The 20368-nt window shown below is 39.4% G+C and overlaps 2 protein-coding genes and 1 long non-coding RNA gene across 5 annotated transcripts in view; 2 read left to right on the top strand and 1 right to left on the bottom strand.

The window, feature by feature from the left end:
• The window catches only part of qng1 (Q-nucleotide N-glycosylase 1), a 25007-nt gene extending 17429 nt beyond the window's left edge, over window positions 1–7578 (top strand). For 2 of the 3 annotated variants that reach the window (XM_061901417.1, XM_061901434.1), the window contains one exon: window positions 3489–7578. In XM_061901417.1, coding sequence (XP_061757401.1) covers window positions 3489–3721 — 233 coding nt within the window. In that variant the 3' untranslated portion in view covers window positions 3722–7578. Of the gene's footprint in view, window positions 1–1095; window positions 1721–3488 lie in introns of those variants that run through there. The other variant, XM_061901426.1, reaches the window with a different exon arrangement.
• LOC133553352 (uncharacterized) lies at window positions 6847–20241 on the bottom strand. Its single transcript, XR_009806901.1, has 3 exons — window positions 20010–20241; window positions 10792–10924; window positions 6847–9788 (listed from the first exon to the last, which is right to left on the bottom strand). It is a non-coding gene; the product is annotated as an uncharacterized LOC133553352 (long non-coding RNA).
• Window positions 9169–20368, top strand: part of LOC133553347 (kinesin-like protein KIF27) — a 31141-nt gene continuing 19941 nt past the window's right edge. Inside the window, exons 1-3 of the mRNA XM_061901448.1 lie at window positions 9169–9780; window positions 10809–11012; window positions 19482–20368. Coding sequence (XP_061757432.1) covers window positions 9477–9780; window positions 10809–11012; window positions 19482–20368 — 1395 coding nt within the window. The 5' untranslated portion in view covers window positions 9169–9476. The remainder of the gene's footprint in view (window positions 9781–10808; window positions 11013–19481) is intronic.

Here is a 20368-nt window from a genome sequence, read left to right as displayed (position 1 = left end):
CACACTCATACACTAGGGCCAATTTAGTTTTGCCAATCAATCTATCCCCAGGTGCGTGTCTTTGGAGGTGGGAGAAAGCCGGAGTACCCGGAGGGAACCCACGCAGTCACGGGGAGAACATGCAAACTCTACACAGAAAAATCCCAAACTCAGGACTACTCAGGACCTTCGTATTGTGAGGAACATGCACTAACCCCTCTGCCACCATACAAGCGGTGGAAAATGTATTAGAAAGGACAGATTTAAAAAAATAATAAATATGTGTATATATATATATATATATATATATATATATATATATATATATATATATATATATGTGTGTATATATATATATATATGTGTGTGTATATGTATATATATATGTGTATATATATATATGTATATATATATATATATATATATATATATATATATATATATATATATATATATATATATGTTTGTTTTTTTTCTAACTTGGGACTTCCTGCGGGCTGGATTTTGGAGGCTGGCGGGCCATAGTTTGGGGACCCCTGAGTTATGATTTTTAAAAATATTTTTTTATGATTTTTTTATTACCAAATAGATCACTGATTTCAATATAAGGCCTTAAAATGTCTTAGATTATATTAATTTCTCATAGATAGTCTTAAACATGACTATACAAGGTCTTCAAAATATAATATGTCGGGTCAGGACCCGGATGTGGACCTTAGTAAATATTATGGTAAAAGTGAATGGAACGATAATGGAAAAAGTAAAAAATCGGGGACAAGTCTGTCAAAAGCTGCCAAAAAAGCTGCACTGTTATTGACTTATACTTTTCGGTGGATCTTAAATCTTCTTCATGACGGTCTTAAAGGTCAAACTCCGTTTCCATGTGAGTTGGGAAATTGTGTTAAAGGGAAATATAAATGGAATACAATGATTTGCAAATCCTTTTCAACCCATATTCAATTGAATGCACTACAAAGACAAGATATTTGATGTTTAAACTCATAAACTTTTTTTGTTTTGCAAATAATAATTAACTTAGAATTTCATGGCTGCAACACGTGCCAAAGTAGTTGGGAAAGGGCATGTTCACCACTGTGTTACCAAAACCTCTTGCAGTTGGCCCAGGGATGGGAGATGGAGGTCCACCTGGGGCAGAAGCTCCTCTTCCCAGAGGCAGTACTGTCCACCACTCTGAGACCAGACTTAGTTTTGTGGTCCCCAGAGGGAAAGAAAATCATCCTGGTGGAACTTACTCTCCCGTGGGAGGAGGGATGTGAGGAAGCGGCAGAGAGGAAGAAAACAAAGTACCAACAACTTGTCCAGGACTGCCGGGACAAGGGGTGGACAGCATGGCTGATGACAGTGGAAGTTGGTTGTCGAGGATTCCCTGCGCAATCTGTGTGGAATATGAGGACAAAGGTTGGATTGAGAGGTCACTTGAGAAAAACAGCCGTTCGTAGGCTGGGAGAAGCGGCGGAGAGAGCCTCCTGTTGGCTCTGGCATAAAAGAGAGGACAATAGCTGGAAGCCTGGATGAGAGGAGCAGTGATCTGGCCAATCTCTGCTGACCCACCAACCGGAGAGTGTTGTGGTTAAGGGTCGAAACACTCGGTGAACGTTGGGGACCACCTGATGACCTCTTGTCCAGGCCAAAGCTTTATCCATTAGAAATGGATTATAATAGCATCTTTGATGTATTTTCAAACCTTTTCTTTTAACAACACTCAATAAACGTTTGGGAACTGAGGAAACTAATTGTTGAAGCTTCGAAAGTGGAATTCTTTACGATTCTTGCTTGATGTACAGCTTAAGTTGTTCAACAGTCCGGGGTCTTGTTGTCGTATTTTACGCTTCATAATGCGCCACACATCTTTGATGGGAGATATGTCTGCACTGCAGGCGGGCCAGGAAACTACCCGCACTCTTTTACTACGAAGCCACGCTGTTGTAACACGTGGCTTTGCATTGTTTTGCTGAAATAAGCAGGGGCGTCCACGATAACGTTGCTTGGATGACAACATATGTTGCTCCAAAACCTGTATGGACCATTCAACATTAATGGTGCCTTCACAGATGTGTAAGTTACCCATGTCTTGGGCACTTATACACCCCCATACCATCACAGATGCTGGCTTTTGAACTTTGCGCCTATAACAATCCGGATAATTATTTTCCTCTTTGTTCCGTAGGACACCACGTCCACAGTTTCCAAATATAATTTGAAATGTGGACTCGTCAGATCACAGAACACTTTTCCACTTTGCATCAGTCCATCTTGGTTGCGTTCGGGCCCAGCGAAGCCGGCGGCGTTCCTGGTGTTGTTGATAAATGGCTTTCGCTTTGCATAGTAGTGTTAATTTGCACTTCCAGATTTAGCGACCAACTGTAGTTACTGACAGTGGTTTTATGAAGTGTTCCTGAGCCTATGTGGTGATATCTTTTACACACTGATGTCGGTTTTTGATGCAGTACCGCCTGAGGGATCAAAGGTCCGTAATATCATCACTTACGTGCAGTGATCTCTCCAGATTCTCTGAACCTTTTGATGATTTTACGGACCGTAGATGGTGAAATCCCTAAATTCCTTGCAATAGCTCATTGAGAAATGTTGTTCTAAAACTTTGCTTACAAATTGGTGACCATCACCCCATCCTTGTTTGTGAATTACTTAGCATTTCATGGAAGCTGCTTTTATACCCAATCATGGCACCTACCTGTTCCCAATTAGCCTACACACCTGTGGGATGTTCCAAATAAGTGTTTGATGAGCATTCCTCAACTTTATCAGTATTTAATGCCACCTTTCCCAACTCCTTTGTCACGTGTTGCTGGCATCAAATTCTAAAGTTAATGATAATTAGGAAAAAACAAGGTTTATCAGTTTTAACATCAAATATGTTGTCTTTGTAGCATATTCAACTGAATATGGGTTGAAACTGATTTGCAAATCATTGTATTTCGTTTATATTTACAACTTACACAATTTCCCAATTCATATGAAAACGGGGTTTGCACAATAATAATAAAATAAATACAATAACTACAAAAACTACTTATTTATATACTAATGAGTCTATATGTATATAGTATATATAAATATGTATGCATAATATATAAATATATTTAGATCAAATCGTGAACGAGGCCGGGACGACAACACTCGGCATCTGGTCGCGAACGGCTCGGTGCCCCTCGCTGCGAGGCGGGCTATATCGCAGTCCGGTGGGCACGGCCTCCGGGGGGCACACCGAGCACATGGCTAATTTGCATGCTAGGGCGGGTACAAGAGTGGTAGAAACGTTGCGGGTGGTACCGGAAAGTGGGGCGCACGGGACGTTCCGCGCCCGGTCACGGGGGCGCGTAAAACGGGCGGGATTTTTTGGAGAGTAATCACATGGTTCTTCTCTCTTATAGAGCGGTGTATTTGTTCCAAATGCCCTGGATATGGAAAGTGCAGCGTACCTAATGTTGTGACCCAACGTGAAAACCTTTTACAACCTCGTCCTCCAGGCGAGCTGCTGCCCTCAGGCGACAGGAGAGAGGTGGAGATCCGAGCGTGTTCCATCTGGGCGGTGGAGCGCATCAGGACGCGTTTGAGCGAGCTGCTGCAAGAGCGGGACGGCAGGAGCAGCGGCAGCATCAACTCTGCTATCATCGACTTCTACCTGTGGCCGTACGCCAAGCAGCACCACCAAGAGATGGCCCACATCCCCATACACCACACACGCTCCATCTACTACTGACAAGATGGCTGCCTTCGCACAGAGTAGGCAGTGCCTTCTAAACTGGAGGTTTTCAACCTTTTTCTTTTTGACCTCGGAAGCCAACTTTTCCACTACAGATTGGTCCGGGGCCCATTTAAATTTTAACACTGAATTAGTAATGTACTATTGATTTTGCTCATATTCAATAATTACATTTAACCTTACAGTTTTTAATAGGATAAACCTTGCCAAATGTTATGAAACCATGTGTTACCAGGCTGATTAGAAAAAAAATAGTGCGTATGTCATACTTGCCAACCCTCCCGATTTTCCCGGGAGACTCCCGAATTTCAGAGCCCCTCACGAAAATCTCCCGGGGTAACCATTCTCCTGATTTCCACCCAGACAACAATATTGGGGGCGTGCTTTAAGTCACATAATATCTACGGCTTTTCACACACACAAGTGAATGCGATGCATACCTGGTCAACAGCCATACAGGTCACACTGAGGGTGGCCGTATAAACAACTTTATCACCATTACAAATATGCGCCACACTGTAAACCCACACTAAACAAAAATGACAAAACACATTTCGGGAGAACATTCGCACCGTAACACAACATAAAGACAACAGAACAAATACCCAGACCCCTTGCAGCACTAACTCTTCCGGGACGCTACAATATACACCCCCTACCCCTCCACTCCAACCCCCTCCCCCCCATCTCACGAATTCAGAGGTCTCAAGGTTGGCAAGTATGGCATAAGTAGGGGCTCAAAAATAACTCATGAACAATTTAATTCACATACAATTATAACCTTAATGAATGAATGTTTCTTAACAAAAATGTCAATAAAATAAAAGTGCTTATGAAAATACAGCTTTATCACTCGGTCATAATGTTTGCGCTTAACAAACTTCGACTTTCGCTGTCAATACTGCCACAAGTGGTGGAAATGTATATTACATCCGAGTACCGCTGCGGCCCAGACGCAGACTAACAATGACAATGGTTAAACACTGTTCTAAGCCACCCACACAAGTCATAAATGTAGGTGCCAGCATTTGGACCATGGTGGCATACAATATTACAGTGAAGCACATCACATATTTCATGTCTTTCTTTGACTAGAGATAAATACATTTGTGAAGAATTCAAATTTAAATGGAATGTAGTGGAATATCCCATCAAAATTAAAATTTGTAAAATATTGTTTTAATGTTGGAAAAATAATTACATGTAAAAAAAAAAATATTTACCAAATGTTGCATCTTTAAGATTGATACATTGAGTTTATATTTTACTTAATATATACACTTCAATTTTTATGAAGTATTGACACTTGTAATTTTTCTCATTTTTAGAAATTCAATAAAGTGGAAAAAATTAAAATTTCAAGTGTAGACTGAAGTCCCTCAAAATATTTAATACTTTATGAATTACAAAAACTTTAGTTAATCTTCACTTTTCATCTTAGCTGTACTGCAATATTAACTGATATTTAAACATGCAGAAATAAACCCAGTGACATGCTGCTGAAATATGGTATTATCTTTATTGTACTTTTTACACTGTATAAGTACATCAGTAATTATATGAATATTATAATATTGTGTGAATGCTCAAAAGCACTCACACTTATGATTTTTTACACTAAAATTAATCTATTCATTAAACCACTACTACTGCAGATTTTGGCGAGCTCAGCCTTCCACATTTTTCACCCGATTCAAACCGTTCCCACTTCAAACTATTCAGGAATCACGGGGTTTCCCTTGAAAAATCCCCAGATTTCCCAGCATTCAAGGTTTTCTGGGACATTTTTCCCATTCAAAATGAAATGGCCATTTTTCAAACTTTCACCATTTCCACATTTTTCAACCGATTCAAACCATTCCACCTTCACCACATTCCACCATCCTGGAAATTTAAACAACCTTTTTTCCAGGTTGAAAAAAAAAACATTCCAGGATTTTCCAGAATTCCTGGCTTTCCAAAGCCCTAAACCCACCCTTTTTCTGGCGACTACTCCTTCCACATTCAATGCATTTTAACCGTTCCACCGTCAAAACATTCCTTTTAATCTGGACAGAAAACGAAGTTGTTTTTTGAACTGGAAAAATTCCTGGTTTTCCTTAAATTCCAGGAATTCCGTATTACCATTTTTCAATTCAACATGTTACTACTTCAACATTTCTCGACTGATTTGAAAAATTTCAACACCAGCCATTGCAACTCATTCACACCATTTAAGTTTTTTACCATTTTCAAAAAAAAATCCCGCTTTTCCTAAAATTTCCAAACTTTGTGGAAATTCCCATTAAAATTAAGGGGACATTCCAACTTCTAAATATTCAGCCTGTTTGGGAATTGTGTGCTCTATTTCAACAATACTAAGAAAAAAAAAAGTTTGTTTGTATACGAAAATTAATTTATCTTCCGTTTAGCAATCGCATTTTTATCGTAAGTCCCATCTCAAAACTCCTTTGCATTCTCTCGACTTTAAATAGACCCCCCCTTTTAGACAGTTGATCTGCCGTCTCTTTTCTGTTGGGGACGTCTCTGCGCTGCTGACTTGTCTCCACTCAAGATAATTGCCTGCTGACCCCACTATGGACTGGACTCTCACACTATTCCCTAGATCCACTTGACGTCCATTGCACCGGTCGGTTCCCCACATCTGCGGTCCTCTCCAAGGTTTCTCATTGTAGCCCACTGGGTGGAGTTTTTCCTTGCCCTGATGTGGGATTTGAGCCTAGGATGTCTTTGTGGCTTGTGCAGCCCTTTGAGACACTCGTGATTTAGGGCTGTATAAATAAATGGATTGATTGATGATCGTAGGTTATAAAATCTTTTTTATACGTTTTGTACACTTTGTGTAATTTAATCATATACATAAGACAAAGGTACGCTAAAATATTTTGTCATAAATGACTAATTTAAAGCACAAAAGTACAATATTGAGCTAACTATTAGGTCTGGCAACCAAACAAGGTACTTCTCTGTCATTAAACTGTTTTTTAACTTTTTAACTGCTTTTTATCTGACAACTTGTTCTTAGGGCATACTTGCCAACCTTGAGACCTCCGATTTCAGGAGGTGGGGGCGTGGTCGGATAAGGGGGTGCGGGGGGCGTGGTTAAGAGGGGAGGAGTATATTTACAACTGTTGTGTGCGCAGTTGTGCACTGCACTCTCTAAAAGCCATAGATGTTATTGTCACATATGCACAATTGATTGATTGATTGAAACTTTTATTAGTAGATTGCACAGTACAGTACATATTCCGTACAATTGACCACTAAATGGTAACACCCGAATAAGTTTTTCAACTTGTTTAAGTCGGGGTCCACGTTAATCAATTCATGGTACAAATATATACAATCAGCATAATACAGTCATCACACAAGTTAATCATCATAGTATATACATTGAATTATTTACATTATTTACAACCCGAGGGGTGGGATGAGGAGCTTTGGTTGATATCAGTACTTCAGTCATCCACAATTGCATCAACAGAGAAATGGACATTGAAACAGTGTAGGTATTACTTAGTAGGATATGTACAGCGAGCAGAGAACATAGTGAATTCAGATAGCCTAAAAACAAGTGTATACATTAGAAATACATTCGATTATTTACATTAGGTTATTTACAGATGGGATGTGAATGGAGGAGGGTGTTAGTAAAGGGTTGAAGTTGCCTGGAGGTGTTGTGGTGCATGTACCGAAGATGGCAGTACTGTCCTGTTTCAGAGTGTCACAACATTGTTGTTTACGGCAAACAAACTGCTTTACGGTAGACAAAAACGTGACTGCTGTTGTTGTGTGTTGTTACCGCGCTGGGAGGATGTTAATGAAACTGCCTAACAATAAACTCACATAAGAAACCAAGGACTCGCCCTCGATCATTCTACAGTTATAACGTCATTGGGCAGACACACTGTTTATATTGTGGGAAAGCGGACGTGAAAACAGGCTGTCCTCACTCAGGTCTGCATGGAGCTGGAGGGGCGTGGTCTCCAGCTCCGCCTGAATTTCGGGAGAAAATTTGTCCTGGGAGGTTTTCGGGAGAGGTGCTGAATTTCGGGAATCTACCGGAAAATCCACGAGGGTTGGCAAGTATGTCGTAGGTTAATTTGTATTTGCTTTTTGAATGTGTATTTTACTTCCGTTTTAAATGTTACTTTTTAGTCTGTCCTTTGCCTGTATTTCTTTGTGGTGTACAGCCCTTTGTTCTTCAACTGTGGTTGCATTTAAAGGCCTACTGAAATGAGATTTTCTTATTCAAACGGGGATAGCAGGTCCATTCTATGTGTCGTACTTGATCATTTCGTGATATTGCCATATTTTTGCTGAAAGGATTTAGTAGAGAACATCGACGATAAAGTTCGCAACTTTTGGTCGCTAATAAAAAAGCCTTGCCTGTACCGGAAGAAGTAGACGGTGACGTCACGGTTTGTGGAGCTCTTCACATCCTCCTATTGTTTACAATCATGGCCACCAGAAGCGAGAGCGATTCGGACCGAGAAAGCGATGATTTCCCCATTAATTTGAGCGAGGATGAAAGATTCGTGGATGAGGATAGTGAGATTGAAGGACTAGAAAAAAAGGCGAGGGCTGTGGGAGCGATTCAGATGTTATTAGACACATTTACTAGGATAATTCTGGAAAATCCCTTATCTGTTTATTGTGTTACTAGTGTTTTAGTAAGATTATATGGTACCTGAAAGTCGGAGGGGTGTGGTGACCGCCAGTGTCTCCGGTGGGAGGAGGCAAGAGAGTCCGCAGCTGCAGGAGGACACAAGCTCCGCTCATGTCTACAGTAACAGCCGACTTATTACCACAAGTTTCTCACCAAAACCTGCTGGTTGACATTTGGTCGGGAACTATGTTCGCTTGACCGCTCTGTTCCATAGTAAAGCTTCACCTTCGAGAATGTAAACAAGAAAACACTGGCTGTGTTTGTGTTGCTAAAGGCAGCTGCAATACACCGTTTCCCACCTACATCTTTCTTCTCTGACGTCTCCATTACTAACTGAACAAATTGCAAAAGATTCAGCAACACAGATGTCCAGAATACTGTGTAATTATGCGATTAAAGCAGACTACTTATAGCTTGGATCGGACTGGAAAAAAATGTCCGCTATAATTCGAGACATCACGCGCACGCGTCATCATACCGAGACATTTTCAACAGGATACTTCGCGCAAAATTTAAAATTTCAATTTAGTAAACTAAAAAGGGCGTATTGACATGTGTTGCAATGTTAAGATTTCATCATTGATATATAAACTATCAGACTGCGTGGTCGGTAGTAGTGGGTTTCAGTAGGCCTTTAGAGGGCTTTACAATAAATTTGGTATGGTATTACCCCTCACCTTTCGGTGCAGTCTTGGGAGCTCCACGTAGGGGCGCTGTTAATCTTTATAACTTTTTTTTAACGGTCTTCCGGTAGTCCTTTGAGGCCGTTGTTGAACATAGCGTCTGTTTCCACGGCAACCGGGCTACCTCGGACGAGACGGAATTATGTGTCATTTCATTGCGATAAAAGCACCGAAAAATAGACGAATGAAGAATTAATAATGTAAGTTTAAACAAAAGTGGATTTTTAGGATGTGTCGTAGATGAAAGAGGAAGGATTCGTCGCTTGTGTTTCTCCTATTCTTTGCCTTTATTGTCTTGTCTAGGTTACTTTGATCTTTTTTTAAAGATGGCGCACAATTACAAAGCGTCTTTATCTTTTATTAACTTAATGTCAAATTTAAAATAAGCGTTTAATCTTTTATGATAATGGCGGAGGTTCGTATCCGTGTGGCGGTTCGGTTGCGTCCACTCCTGCCCAGGGAGCTGCTGCACACCCACCGGGAGTGCCTGCGGGTGGTGCCCGGAGCCCCGCAGGTGATGCTCGGTTCCGACCAGCTTTTTTCCTTCGACCACGCCTTTGGACCGAGCTCCAGCCAGGATGAGGTATACGAGTCTTGCGTTAAGCCGCTGACCAAGTGCTTACTGGACGGAACCAACGCCACCGTGTTCTGTTACGGTCAAACCGGGTCTGGGAAGACTTACACGCTGGGTGGGAACAAGATGGGTGAGAACCTGGATGGAATGATGAAGAAATATTAAGTTACAAACCCCGTTTCCATGAGTTGGGAAATTGTGTTAGATGTAAATATAAACGGAATACAATGATTTGCGAATAATTTTCAACACAAATTCAGTTGAATATGCTACAAAGACAACATATTTGATGTTCAAACTGATAAACTTTCTTTGTGTGCAAATAATCATTAACTTTAGAATTTGATGCCAGCAACACGTGACAAAGAAGTTGGGAAAGGTGGCAATAAATACTGATAAAGTTGAGGAATGCTCATCAAACACTTATTTGGAACATCCCACCTGTGTGCAGGCTAATTGGGAACAGTTGGGTGCAATGATTGGGTATAAAAACAGCTTCCCAAAAAATGATTAGTCTTTCACAAGAAAGGATAGGGCCAAGTATACCCCTTTGTCCACAACTGCGTGAGCAAATAGTCAAACAGTTTAAGAACGCTTCTCAAAGTGTAATTGCAAGAAATTTAGGGATTTCAACTTCTACGGTCCATAATATCATCAAAAGGTTCAGAGAATCTGGAGAAATCACTCCACGTAAGCGGCATGGCCGGAAACCGACATTGAATGACCGTGACCTTTGATCCCTTAGACTGTTTTAAAAACCAACATCATTCTCTAAAGGATATCACCACATGGGCTCAGGAACACTTTTAAAAACCGCTGTCACTAAATAGTTTGTCGCTACATCTGTAAGTGCAAGTTAAAACTCTACTCTGCACAGCGAAAGCCATTTATCAACAACATCCAGAAACGCCGCCGGCTTCTCTGGGCCGGAGATCATCTAAGATGGACTGATGCAAAGCGGAAAAGTGTTCTGTGGTCTGATGAGTTTGAACATCAAATATCTTGTCTTTGTAGTGCATTCAATTGAATATGGGTTGAAAGGGATTTGCAAATCATTGTATTCTGTTTTTATTTACCTCTAACACAATTTCCCAACTCATATGGAAACGGGATTTGTATTAAAGTTAGACAAATGGTTGACCTGTGTGTGTGTTTCAGATGCAGAGGGCGGCATCATCTCCTGCTTCGCCAAGGATGTCTTCTCCCTGCTGGACAAGAAGAAGCAGAGGAGCAGCGATGGCGTGGACGCCACCATGCGCCTGTCCTACCTGGAGCTGTACAAGGAGGAATTGCGTGACCTTCTGGAGCTGGACACCGCACACAAAGACCTCCACATCCGGGATGACCTCAGGGGAAACACAGGTGAGCTCACATAACGCGCCCTACCGGACCTCCTGCTTGTGTATAACAAGGAATCAGAAAATGTAATACACTTGCATTCCCTTTAAAGGAATCTTTCACGCGAGTACAATCTTTAACCATGTAAATCATCGATAATTGGATCGTATCAGGACATCTCATAACTTTTTTCACCGGGTAACATCTACACCTTTGAAGAGCTATGCACGACAACGTCCTAAGAAGGAGTCTGTTACGTTCATTTATTCCACACATAAAGATGACCCTGATCCCATGGTCAATGGTAGTTATCCATCCATTCATTTTCTACCGCTTATTCCCTTTGGGGTCGCGGGGCACACTGGAGCATATCTCAGCTACAATCGGGCGGAAGGCGGGCAACAAGTCGCCTGGACAAGTCGCCACCTCATCACAGGGCCAACACAGATAGACAACATTCACACTCACATTCACACACTAGGGCTAATTTAGTGTTGTGAGTGGGAGGAAGCCGGAGTACCCGGAGGGAACCCACACAGTCGCGGGGAGAACATACAAACTCCACACAGAAAGATCCTGAGCCCGGGATTGAACCCAGGACTACTCAAGACCTTCGTATTATGAGACACATGCACTAACCCCTGTTCCACCTGGTAGTCAATGTAGTGAAAAAATCTAGACTTTTTGACACTTAAAAAAAATACAGACTTTTTGACTCAACAAAACCCGACTTTTTGACACTTGGAAAAAATCCAGATTTTTTGACTCAACATAACACGACTTTTGGACACTTAGGGAAAATCCAGACTTTTTGACACTTACAAAAAATATACTCTTGACATTTAGAAAAAAAATCCAGACTTTTTGACACTTACGAAAAGTCCAGACTTTTTGACACTTGGAAAAAAATCCCAATTTTTTGACACTTTAGATAAAACAACAACTTTTTGAGACAACAAAACCTGACTTATTGACACTTAGAGAAAATCCAAACTTTTTGACATTTAGGAAAAATCCAGAATTTTTGACACTTAGAAAAAATCCAGACTTTTGACACTTGGAAAAAAATCCCAATTTTTTTGACACTTAGAAAAAACAAAAACTTTTTGACACAACAATACCAAACAACTTATGAAAAAAAAAAAACGACTTCTTGACAGTTAGAGAAAATTCTGACTTTTTGACACTTAGAGAAAATCCAAACTTTTGGACATTTAGGAAAAATCCAGAATTTTTGACACTTAGAAAAAATCCCCAATTTTTTTGACACTTAGAAAAAACAAAAACTTTTTGACACAACAATACCCGACTTTTTGACACTTAGAGAAAATCCAGACTTTTTGACACTTACAAAAAAAATCCTGACTTGGAAACAGGGAAAATCCAGACTTTTTGACTCTTACAAAAAATCCAGACTTTTTGACATTTAGAAAAAATCCAGACTTTTTGACACTTAGAAAATATCAAGACTTTTTGACACCTAGAAAAAAATCCAGATTTTTGGACACTTAGAGAAAATCCAGACTTTTTGACACTTAGAAAAAATCCAGACTTTTTGACACTTTAGATAAAACAACAACTTTTTGACACAACAAAACCTGACTTTTTGACACTTAGAGAAAATCAAGACGTTTTGACATTCAGGAAAAATCCAGAATTTTTTACACTTAAAAAAAATCCAGATTTTTTGACACTTGGAAAGAAATCCAGACTTTTTGACTCTTACAAAAAATCCAGACTTTTTGACATTTAGAAAAAATCCAGACTTTTTGACACTTAGAAAATATCAAGACTTTTTGACACCTAGAAAAAAATCCAGACTTTTGGACACTTAGAGAAAATCCAGACTTTTTGACACTTAGAAAAAATCCAGACTTTTTGACACTTTAGATAAAACAACAACTTTTTGACACAACAAAACCTGACTTTTTGACACTTTAGATAAAACAACAACTTTTTGACACAACAAAACCTGACTTTTTGACACTTAGAGAAAATCAAGACGTTTTGACATTCAGGAAAAATCCAGAATTTTTTACACTTAAAAAAAATCCTGATTTTTTGACACTTGGAAAGAAATCCAGACTTTTTGACTCTTACAAAAAATCCAGACTTTTTGACATTTAGAAAAAATCCAGACTTTTTGACACTTAGAAAAAATCAAGACTTTTTGACACCTAGAAAAAAATCCAGATTTTTGGACACTTAGAGAAAATCCAGACTTTTTGACACTTAGAAAAAATCCAGACTTTTTGATAATTTAGATAAAACAACAACTTTTTGACACAACAAAACCTGACTTTTTGACACTTTAGATAAAACAACAACTTTTTGACACAACAAAACCTGACTTTTTGACACTTAGAGAAAATCAAGACGTTTTGACATTCAGGAAAAATCCAGAATTTTTTACACTTAAAAAAAAATCCTGATTTTTTGACACTTGGAAAGAAATCCAGACTTTTTGACACTTAGGGAAAAAAAAAATACTTTTTGACACTTGAAGAAAAATCCCAATTTTTTGACACTTAAAAACAACAACTTTTTGACACAACAAAACCTGACTTTTTGACACTTAGAGAAAATCCAGACTTTTGAAACTCATAAAAAATCCAGACTTTTTGACATTTAGGAAAAATCCAGACTTTTTGACACTTTGAAAAAATCCAGACTTTTTGACACTTGGAGAAAATGCAGACTTTTTGACACTTACAAAAAATCCAGACTTTTTGACATTTAGGAAAAAGACAGACTTTTTGACTCAACAAAACCTGACTTTTTGACCCTTACAAAAAAAATCCAGACTTTTTGACACTTAAAAAAAATCCTGATTTTTTGACACTTAAAAAAAATCCAGACTTTTTGACACTTGGAAAAAAATCCAGACTTTTTGACACTTAGAAAAAAGAAAAACTTTTTACCAAACAATACCCGACTTTTTGATACTTAAAGAAATTCCAGACTTTTTGACACTTACAAAAAATATCCAAACTTTTTGACACTTAGGGAAAATCCAGAATTTTTTACTCTTAGAAAAAATCCAGACTACTTGACATTTAGGAAAAACCCAGACTTTTTGACACTTAGAAAAAATCAAGACATTTTGACACCTAGAAAAAAATCCAGATTTTTGGACACTTAGAAAAATCCAGACTTTTTGACACTTACAAAACATCGACTTTTTCACATTTAGAAAAAATACAGACTTTTTGACATTTAGAAAAAAATACAGACTTTCCGACACTTAGAAAAAAATCCCAATTTTGTAACACTTAATAAAAATCCAGACTTTTTGACACTCGGAAAAAACTCCAGACTTTTTGACATTTAGAAAAAATCCAGACTTTTTGACATTTGGGAAATATCCCAGTTTTTTGACAGAGAAAAAACAATAACTTTTTGACACAACAAAACTTTTTGACGCTTAGAGAAAATCCAGACTTTTTGACACTCACAAAAAATCCAAACTTTTTGACATTTAGGAAAAATCCTGATTTTTTGACTCTTAGAAAAAAATCCAGACTTTTTGACACAAAAAAATCCAGAAATTTCGATATTTAGGAAAAATCCAGACTTAAAAAAAAATCCAGACTTTTTGACACTTACAGAAAATTCAGACTTGTCTGACATTTACAAAAAATCCAGACTTTTTGATATATAGGAAAAATCCAGACCTTTTGACACTTAGAAAAAAAACTACTTTTTGGCACACTAAAACCCAACTTTTTAACTTTTAGAAAAAATCCAGAATTTTTGACACTTAGGAAAAATCACAATTTTGTGACATTTAGAAAGAAATCCAGACTTTTTGACACCTAGGAAAAAAAATAATACTTTTTGACACTTGAAAAAAAATCCCAATTCTTTGACACTTAAAAAAAACAACTTTTTGACACAACAAAACCTGACTTTTTGACACTTAGAGAAAATCCAGACTTTTGACACTCATAAAAAATCCAGACTTTTTGACATTTAGGAAAAATCCAGACTTTTTGACACTTAGAAAAAATCCAGACTTTTTGACACTTGGAGAAAATGCAGACTTTTTGACACTTACAAAAAATCCAGACTTTTTGACCCTTACAAAAAAAAATCCAGACTTTTTGACATTTAGAAAAAATCCAGACCTTATGACACTTAGAAAAGTCCCAATTTCTTTTGACACTTGGAAAAAACTACTTTTTGACACAACAAAAAACAACTTTTTGACATTTTGAGAAAATCCAGGCTTTTTTGACACTTACCCAAAATCCAGGCTTTTTAACACTTACACAAAATCCAGACTTTCGACACTTACAAAAAATCCTGACTTTTTGACAATTACAAAAAAATTCAGATTTTTTTGATACTTAGAAAAAATCCAGACTTTTTGACACTTAAAAAAAATCCAGACTTTTTGACACTTAAAAGAAATCCCGACTTTCAGACACTTAGTAAAAATCCCGACTTTGTGACGCAAAAAATCTCAGGTGGCCAATTTAGCCTTCACATTTCATTTCATGTTCTTCAAGGAGAACTGCACTTTTTTGCAATTTTGTCTCTCGTGCACAATCCTTATGAGAGACAAGAAGTCACAATTGTTTATTTGTTTTTTGCATTAAAATGAAGTGTATTTCTGGTCTGTACAGAAGGATGACGCGGCAGTGCGGCTAGATTAAAAGAGATGTCGGAGGCGCTGTACTGAACTAGACATAGACGTTGCTTTATTAAAAGCGAACATCATTACACAGGACTGGAGTACCCGGAGGAGCCTAAGTCAACAATGAAGGACTCCTAAACTGGAGAAGCGAAGCTATCAATGTGTCACATCAAGCCTGGCTCCGGGCCTCCAGGGACCAGATGTTTCCCCCAAACACGGACAACCACTACAAAGCTGCTGGGTTAATACACTATACGTATCAAAACTGACCTTGACGTGGATATGTGCGCTGCCTCACGCCAACTTCATATTTCTACAGGCTTTGGATACATTGGCGACACACAGAGGTGGTCGTTTGGGCTTTGCCAATATTTGATTTCCACATTGTAAAAAACATCAGGGCAAGGACACACAATTATCTTTTAGCCAATGAATAGAATGCTTCATTTTAGAGGTGTCCGATAATGGCTTTTTTGCCGATATCCGAGATTCCGATATTGTCCAACTCTTAATTATCGATTTGATATCAACCGATACCAATATATACAGTCGTGGAATTAACACATTATTATGCCTAATTTTGTTGTGATGCCCCGCTGGATGCATTAAACAATGTACCAAGGTTTTCCAAAATAAATCAACTGTAGTTATGGAAAAACATGCCAACATGGCACTGCCATATTTATTATTGAAGTCGCAAAGTGCATTATTTTTTAACATGTCTCAAAACAGCAGCTTGGAATTTGGGACATGCTCTCCCTGAGATAATCCTGAAAACCACTACAATTATGGGAAATACTATACTTTGATTTTCACAAAGTGCATCATTTATTTTTTTTTTAAACATGCCTGAAAACAACAGCTACAAAAACAAAGAAGGCACACAATAACATAGTCCTCCTTTACTGCAAGACTGCCTGGCATACTGTATAACAGAAAATTATAAACTGGGCTCAATCTGCCCTGCTCTAATGTATTTGTATGAGTAACACAAATGTGCTGCAAGCTAGTGGTGAGTGCTTGAAGTGGCCTAGCAGTCAGTCAGAGCTTCTGAAATGCTGCTTGAGACAGGGCAGCTCAGCTCACTGCAAGCTGCAAAGTGTGCGCCATGCAGGGCAGACAATCCACACCAAACTCCACCGTAGCTTTTGTCATATTGTGTGGGCTTTCGCCTTGGGGTGTTTTTTGTTGTATTTTTGTTTTTTCCCGGCGGAGTCTTTAAGCAACAACTGTGTGGTACTAACTTTTTTTCGCTGTTTGCTTTTCATCCATCTTTTGCTTGTAATCATCGTCTATCTCCTTATGATTCTTGAACATGTGGGAGATCAAATTGCTTGTGTTAAAGGAAGACGTCTTGGTTCCTCCTCGCATAACCAACTTTTTGCAGTCAAATTACCAGTTTTTTATCCGTCAGACACACTTTAAAATAATCCAAAGCTATAGACATGGTGTCGTTAGTCGGTCACCGAGCGAGCTCGCTTGTTTGCCACGGCTACAGCACCGGCAACAACACACTCTTGTTGTTGTTATGCTCCGCTAGCGGCGGTTTGATGAGGTCATCAAGTGTCACCAGTAAACCACTTATGCTGCAGTTGTCAACTCCTGTGTTGTGTGTGGGAGAGGGGAGAGGTGAGGGGCTGCTGACTGGGAGACGCAACTGTTCTGTGTTTCTCCTTACGTTCGTATTTTACCGGATATGTACCGCTCCGTACAGCGGCGTTTTAAAAAGTCAATAATTTCACTTTTTGAAACCGACACCAACAATTTCCGATATTTCACTTCAAAGCATTTATTGGCCGATATTATCGGACATCTCTACTTCTTATTCATATTAATATGACGTTATTTAGGCGATCATTATGTCACCGATTGCTTTCAAAACGTGTTCCTGTGATTCCTTGGCCATTTCAGGCAAACAACATACTGTAAGTGGTCGTGACAAACGCTGGCACCAAAGAGAAACTCACATATACAGCTGCTACCGCAAGAATCTTTCCTGGGTTATAATGATAAATTCATTAATCAAATAATAGTCAAAGTCTTTTGTTTCTTTTGTGATATGCTGGCATGTTAACATTTCAGAGATTGCAAGGTTACATAATCCCGTCCGCTGGCGCTTAGCACTGTGCTTTTTACTGGCGTATGCCAAGCCTAAGTCTATATTTAGTAGGAAAGCCACGCACCTGTTGTAACATGAGGGCCGAGGTCTTACTCGCGAGCATTAGCTTACATCTAGAAATCGACTTAACTTTGGTTTTCCAACCTTGAGAAGGAAGAAAGTGAGTGTGAAGTACAGTGCTGAGAGGAAGAAGCGGATGATATTCATTGAATTAAAAAACAAAATCATCAAAAACATTCAGAGCGTGTCGCCATTTCGGGTGTGGCACTGTGAGCCTGCACCATACTGAAGCAGAACAAGACTACTGCCAGCCAAGAATGTTCAACGGGGGTGTATATTGTAGCGTCCCGGAAGAGTTAGTGCTGCAAGGGTGGCTGGGTATTTGTTCTGTCGTGTTTATGTTGTGTTACGGTGTGGATGTTCTCCCGAAATGTCTTTGTCATTCTTGTTTGGTGTGGGTTCACAGTGTGGCGTACATTTGTAACAGTGTTAAAATTGGTAATACTGCCACCCTCAGTGCTTTTAAGGTTTATCGGCGCTTTGTACCCCTTCCCAAGTCCGTGTACACAGCAGCGTTTTAAAAAGTAATACATTTTACTTTTTGAAACCGATACCGATAATTTCCGATATTACATTTTAAAGCATTTATTGGCTGATAATATCAGCAGTCCGATATTATCGGACATTCCTAATATTTAAAATCAAAACCCAGTGCCAGCTTTGGTGTTAGTGACAAATTGTATTAATGTTAGTTATTAGTATCAACATTTCAGTTATTTGTCATTACAATACGTGTTTTTTATTTTTTATTTTTTTGTGACAATATGTTGCATGCCAACAACACCCGAATTTTAGTTTCCAAATAGCCCCCCTGGCGGCACTTTGGACCACCTCTGAAATGGCTAATCGTACACTTTGTCTCCCGTAACACAATGCTGACACAATTTTTTTTCTTTAAACATATGTTTTCAGCATTGTTTTATACAAAATAAAATAAGATCAAAATGGCCCCCGCATACGTTGATGTTTTGTTATGCGGCCCTTGATGAAAAAAGTTTGGACACCCCTGTTCTATTGTTTTTACACAATATTTTTTATCTAAAAGTTAGTTTTTCTTTTTAAGAGGCATGTTACTTGTTAAAATTGTGCTGGTTAAGTGTCAAGGGGATGGGGAGGTCAAACATCATTTAAATTTATTTTACCGGTAATAATTTTATTGGAGGATGTTGATTTGCTTTTAGAGCTCAATCACAGAACCAATTCAGTTCGTAATTTCAATCAATCAATCAATCAATCAATCAATCAATCAATCAATCAATCAATCAATCAATCAATCAAAGTTTATTTATATAGCCCTTAATCACAAGTGTCTCAAAGGGCTGCACAAGTTGAGGTACTTCTGCACTTTTTTGGAAATATATACATTGTGATGCGAACTAGAGGGCTTAGTGTAAACAGTGCAATTAATAATGCAATAACATTTTCATTACATGGTCACTACTGCCTAGTTTCTCTTGTTATATTCTTATTTGTACTGTTATTATTGTTGCTTTTTATTTTTATTGTTATATTTTCTATATTATTTCCATTTGTGCCCCCATTATTTATTATTTACTTTTAAAAATTCGATCTCAATTCTGTACACTGCTGCTGGAATTGAAATTTTCCTGAGGGAACTCTCCTGAAGGAATCAATTAAGTACTATCTATCTATCTATCATGTCATGTCCCTCCAGTGGTGGTGGGAGCCAAAGAGGTGGTGGTCTCCTCCGCCGAGGAACTCCTCAACGTCCTGGAGGTGGGCAACGCCTTACGTCAAACGGGCATCACTGGCATGAACCAGCAGTCCAGTCGCTCCCACACCATCCTCACGCTGTGGCTCAGCCAGACCTTCCCTGACAAGTCCTCCAAGGCAGTGCGCCTCTCCAAATTCTGCGTGGTCGACCTAGCGGGCTCAGAACGCGTCGGGAAAACGGGCAACACGGGGCTCAGGTTTGAGGAGTCGGTCCACATCAACACGGGCCTCCTGGCGCTGGGCAATGTCATCCGGGCCCTGGCTAATCCCAGTAGACAACGCAGCGCCTATATTCCCTACCGCCATGCCAAGATCACACGCCTGCTACGTGACTCTCTAGGGGGCAATGCCTGCACCCTATTGGTGGCATGTGTAAGCCCCTCCCACTACAGTTTTGCAGAAAGCCTAAGCGTACTCAAGTTTGCGTCCAAATCTCGTCACATTCGCCGTCATGCAGAAGTCATCTCACCGGACGCTGAAGACAGCCTTCCTTCCACGTTGACATCTGACAACTCGAATCTGACCTCCACGTACAGCCATGTGGACTATGGCACCCAGTCACGTAGACCGCAGTTGGCGCAAACTAGCCTTCCTGAGGACGACAGCCCAGCAAGAGAAGCATCTGGTTACGCTTCACTGGTCTATCAGGCGGCTAATCTTCTGGCCGAGGTCTGTGGCACGAAGACTAACAACTCCTTTATGTGTCGAGTGGAGGAGTGGAACAAGAGACTGAAGGCCGTCAGCCAATCACGTCACATTGAGGACGGCATCTGGTCGGAGGAGAGCGACTCGCCCCATCTTGTCACTGAAGACCTGGATAGATGTCAG

The sequence above is a fragment of the Nerophis ophidion genome, linkage group LG01 (genome assembly GCF_033978795.1).
Source record: "Nerophis ophidion isolate RoL-2023_Sa linkage group LG01, RoL_Noph_v1.0, whole genome shotgun sequence".
Classification (NCBI taxonomy): domain Eukaryota; kingdom Metazoa; phylum Chordata; class Actinopteri; order Syngnathiformes; family Syngnathidae; genus Nerophis; species Nerophis ophidion.
The sequence above is the reverse complement of the archived record's forward strand: the minus strand, read 5'-3'. Positions and strand labels throughout refer to the sequence as shown.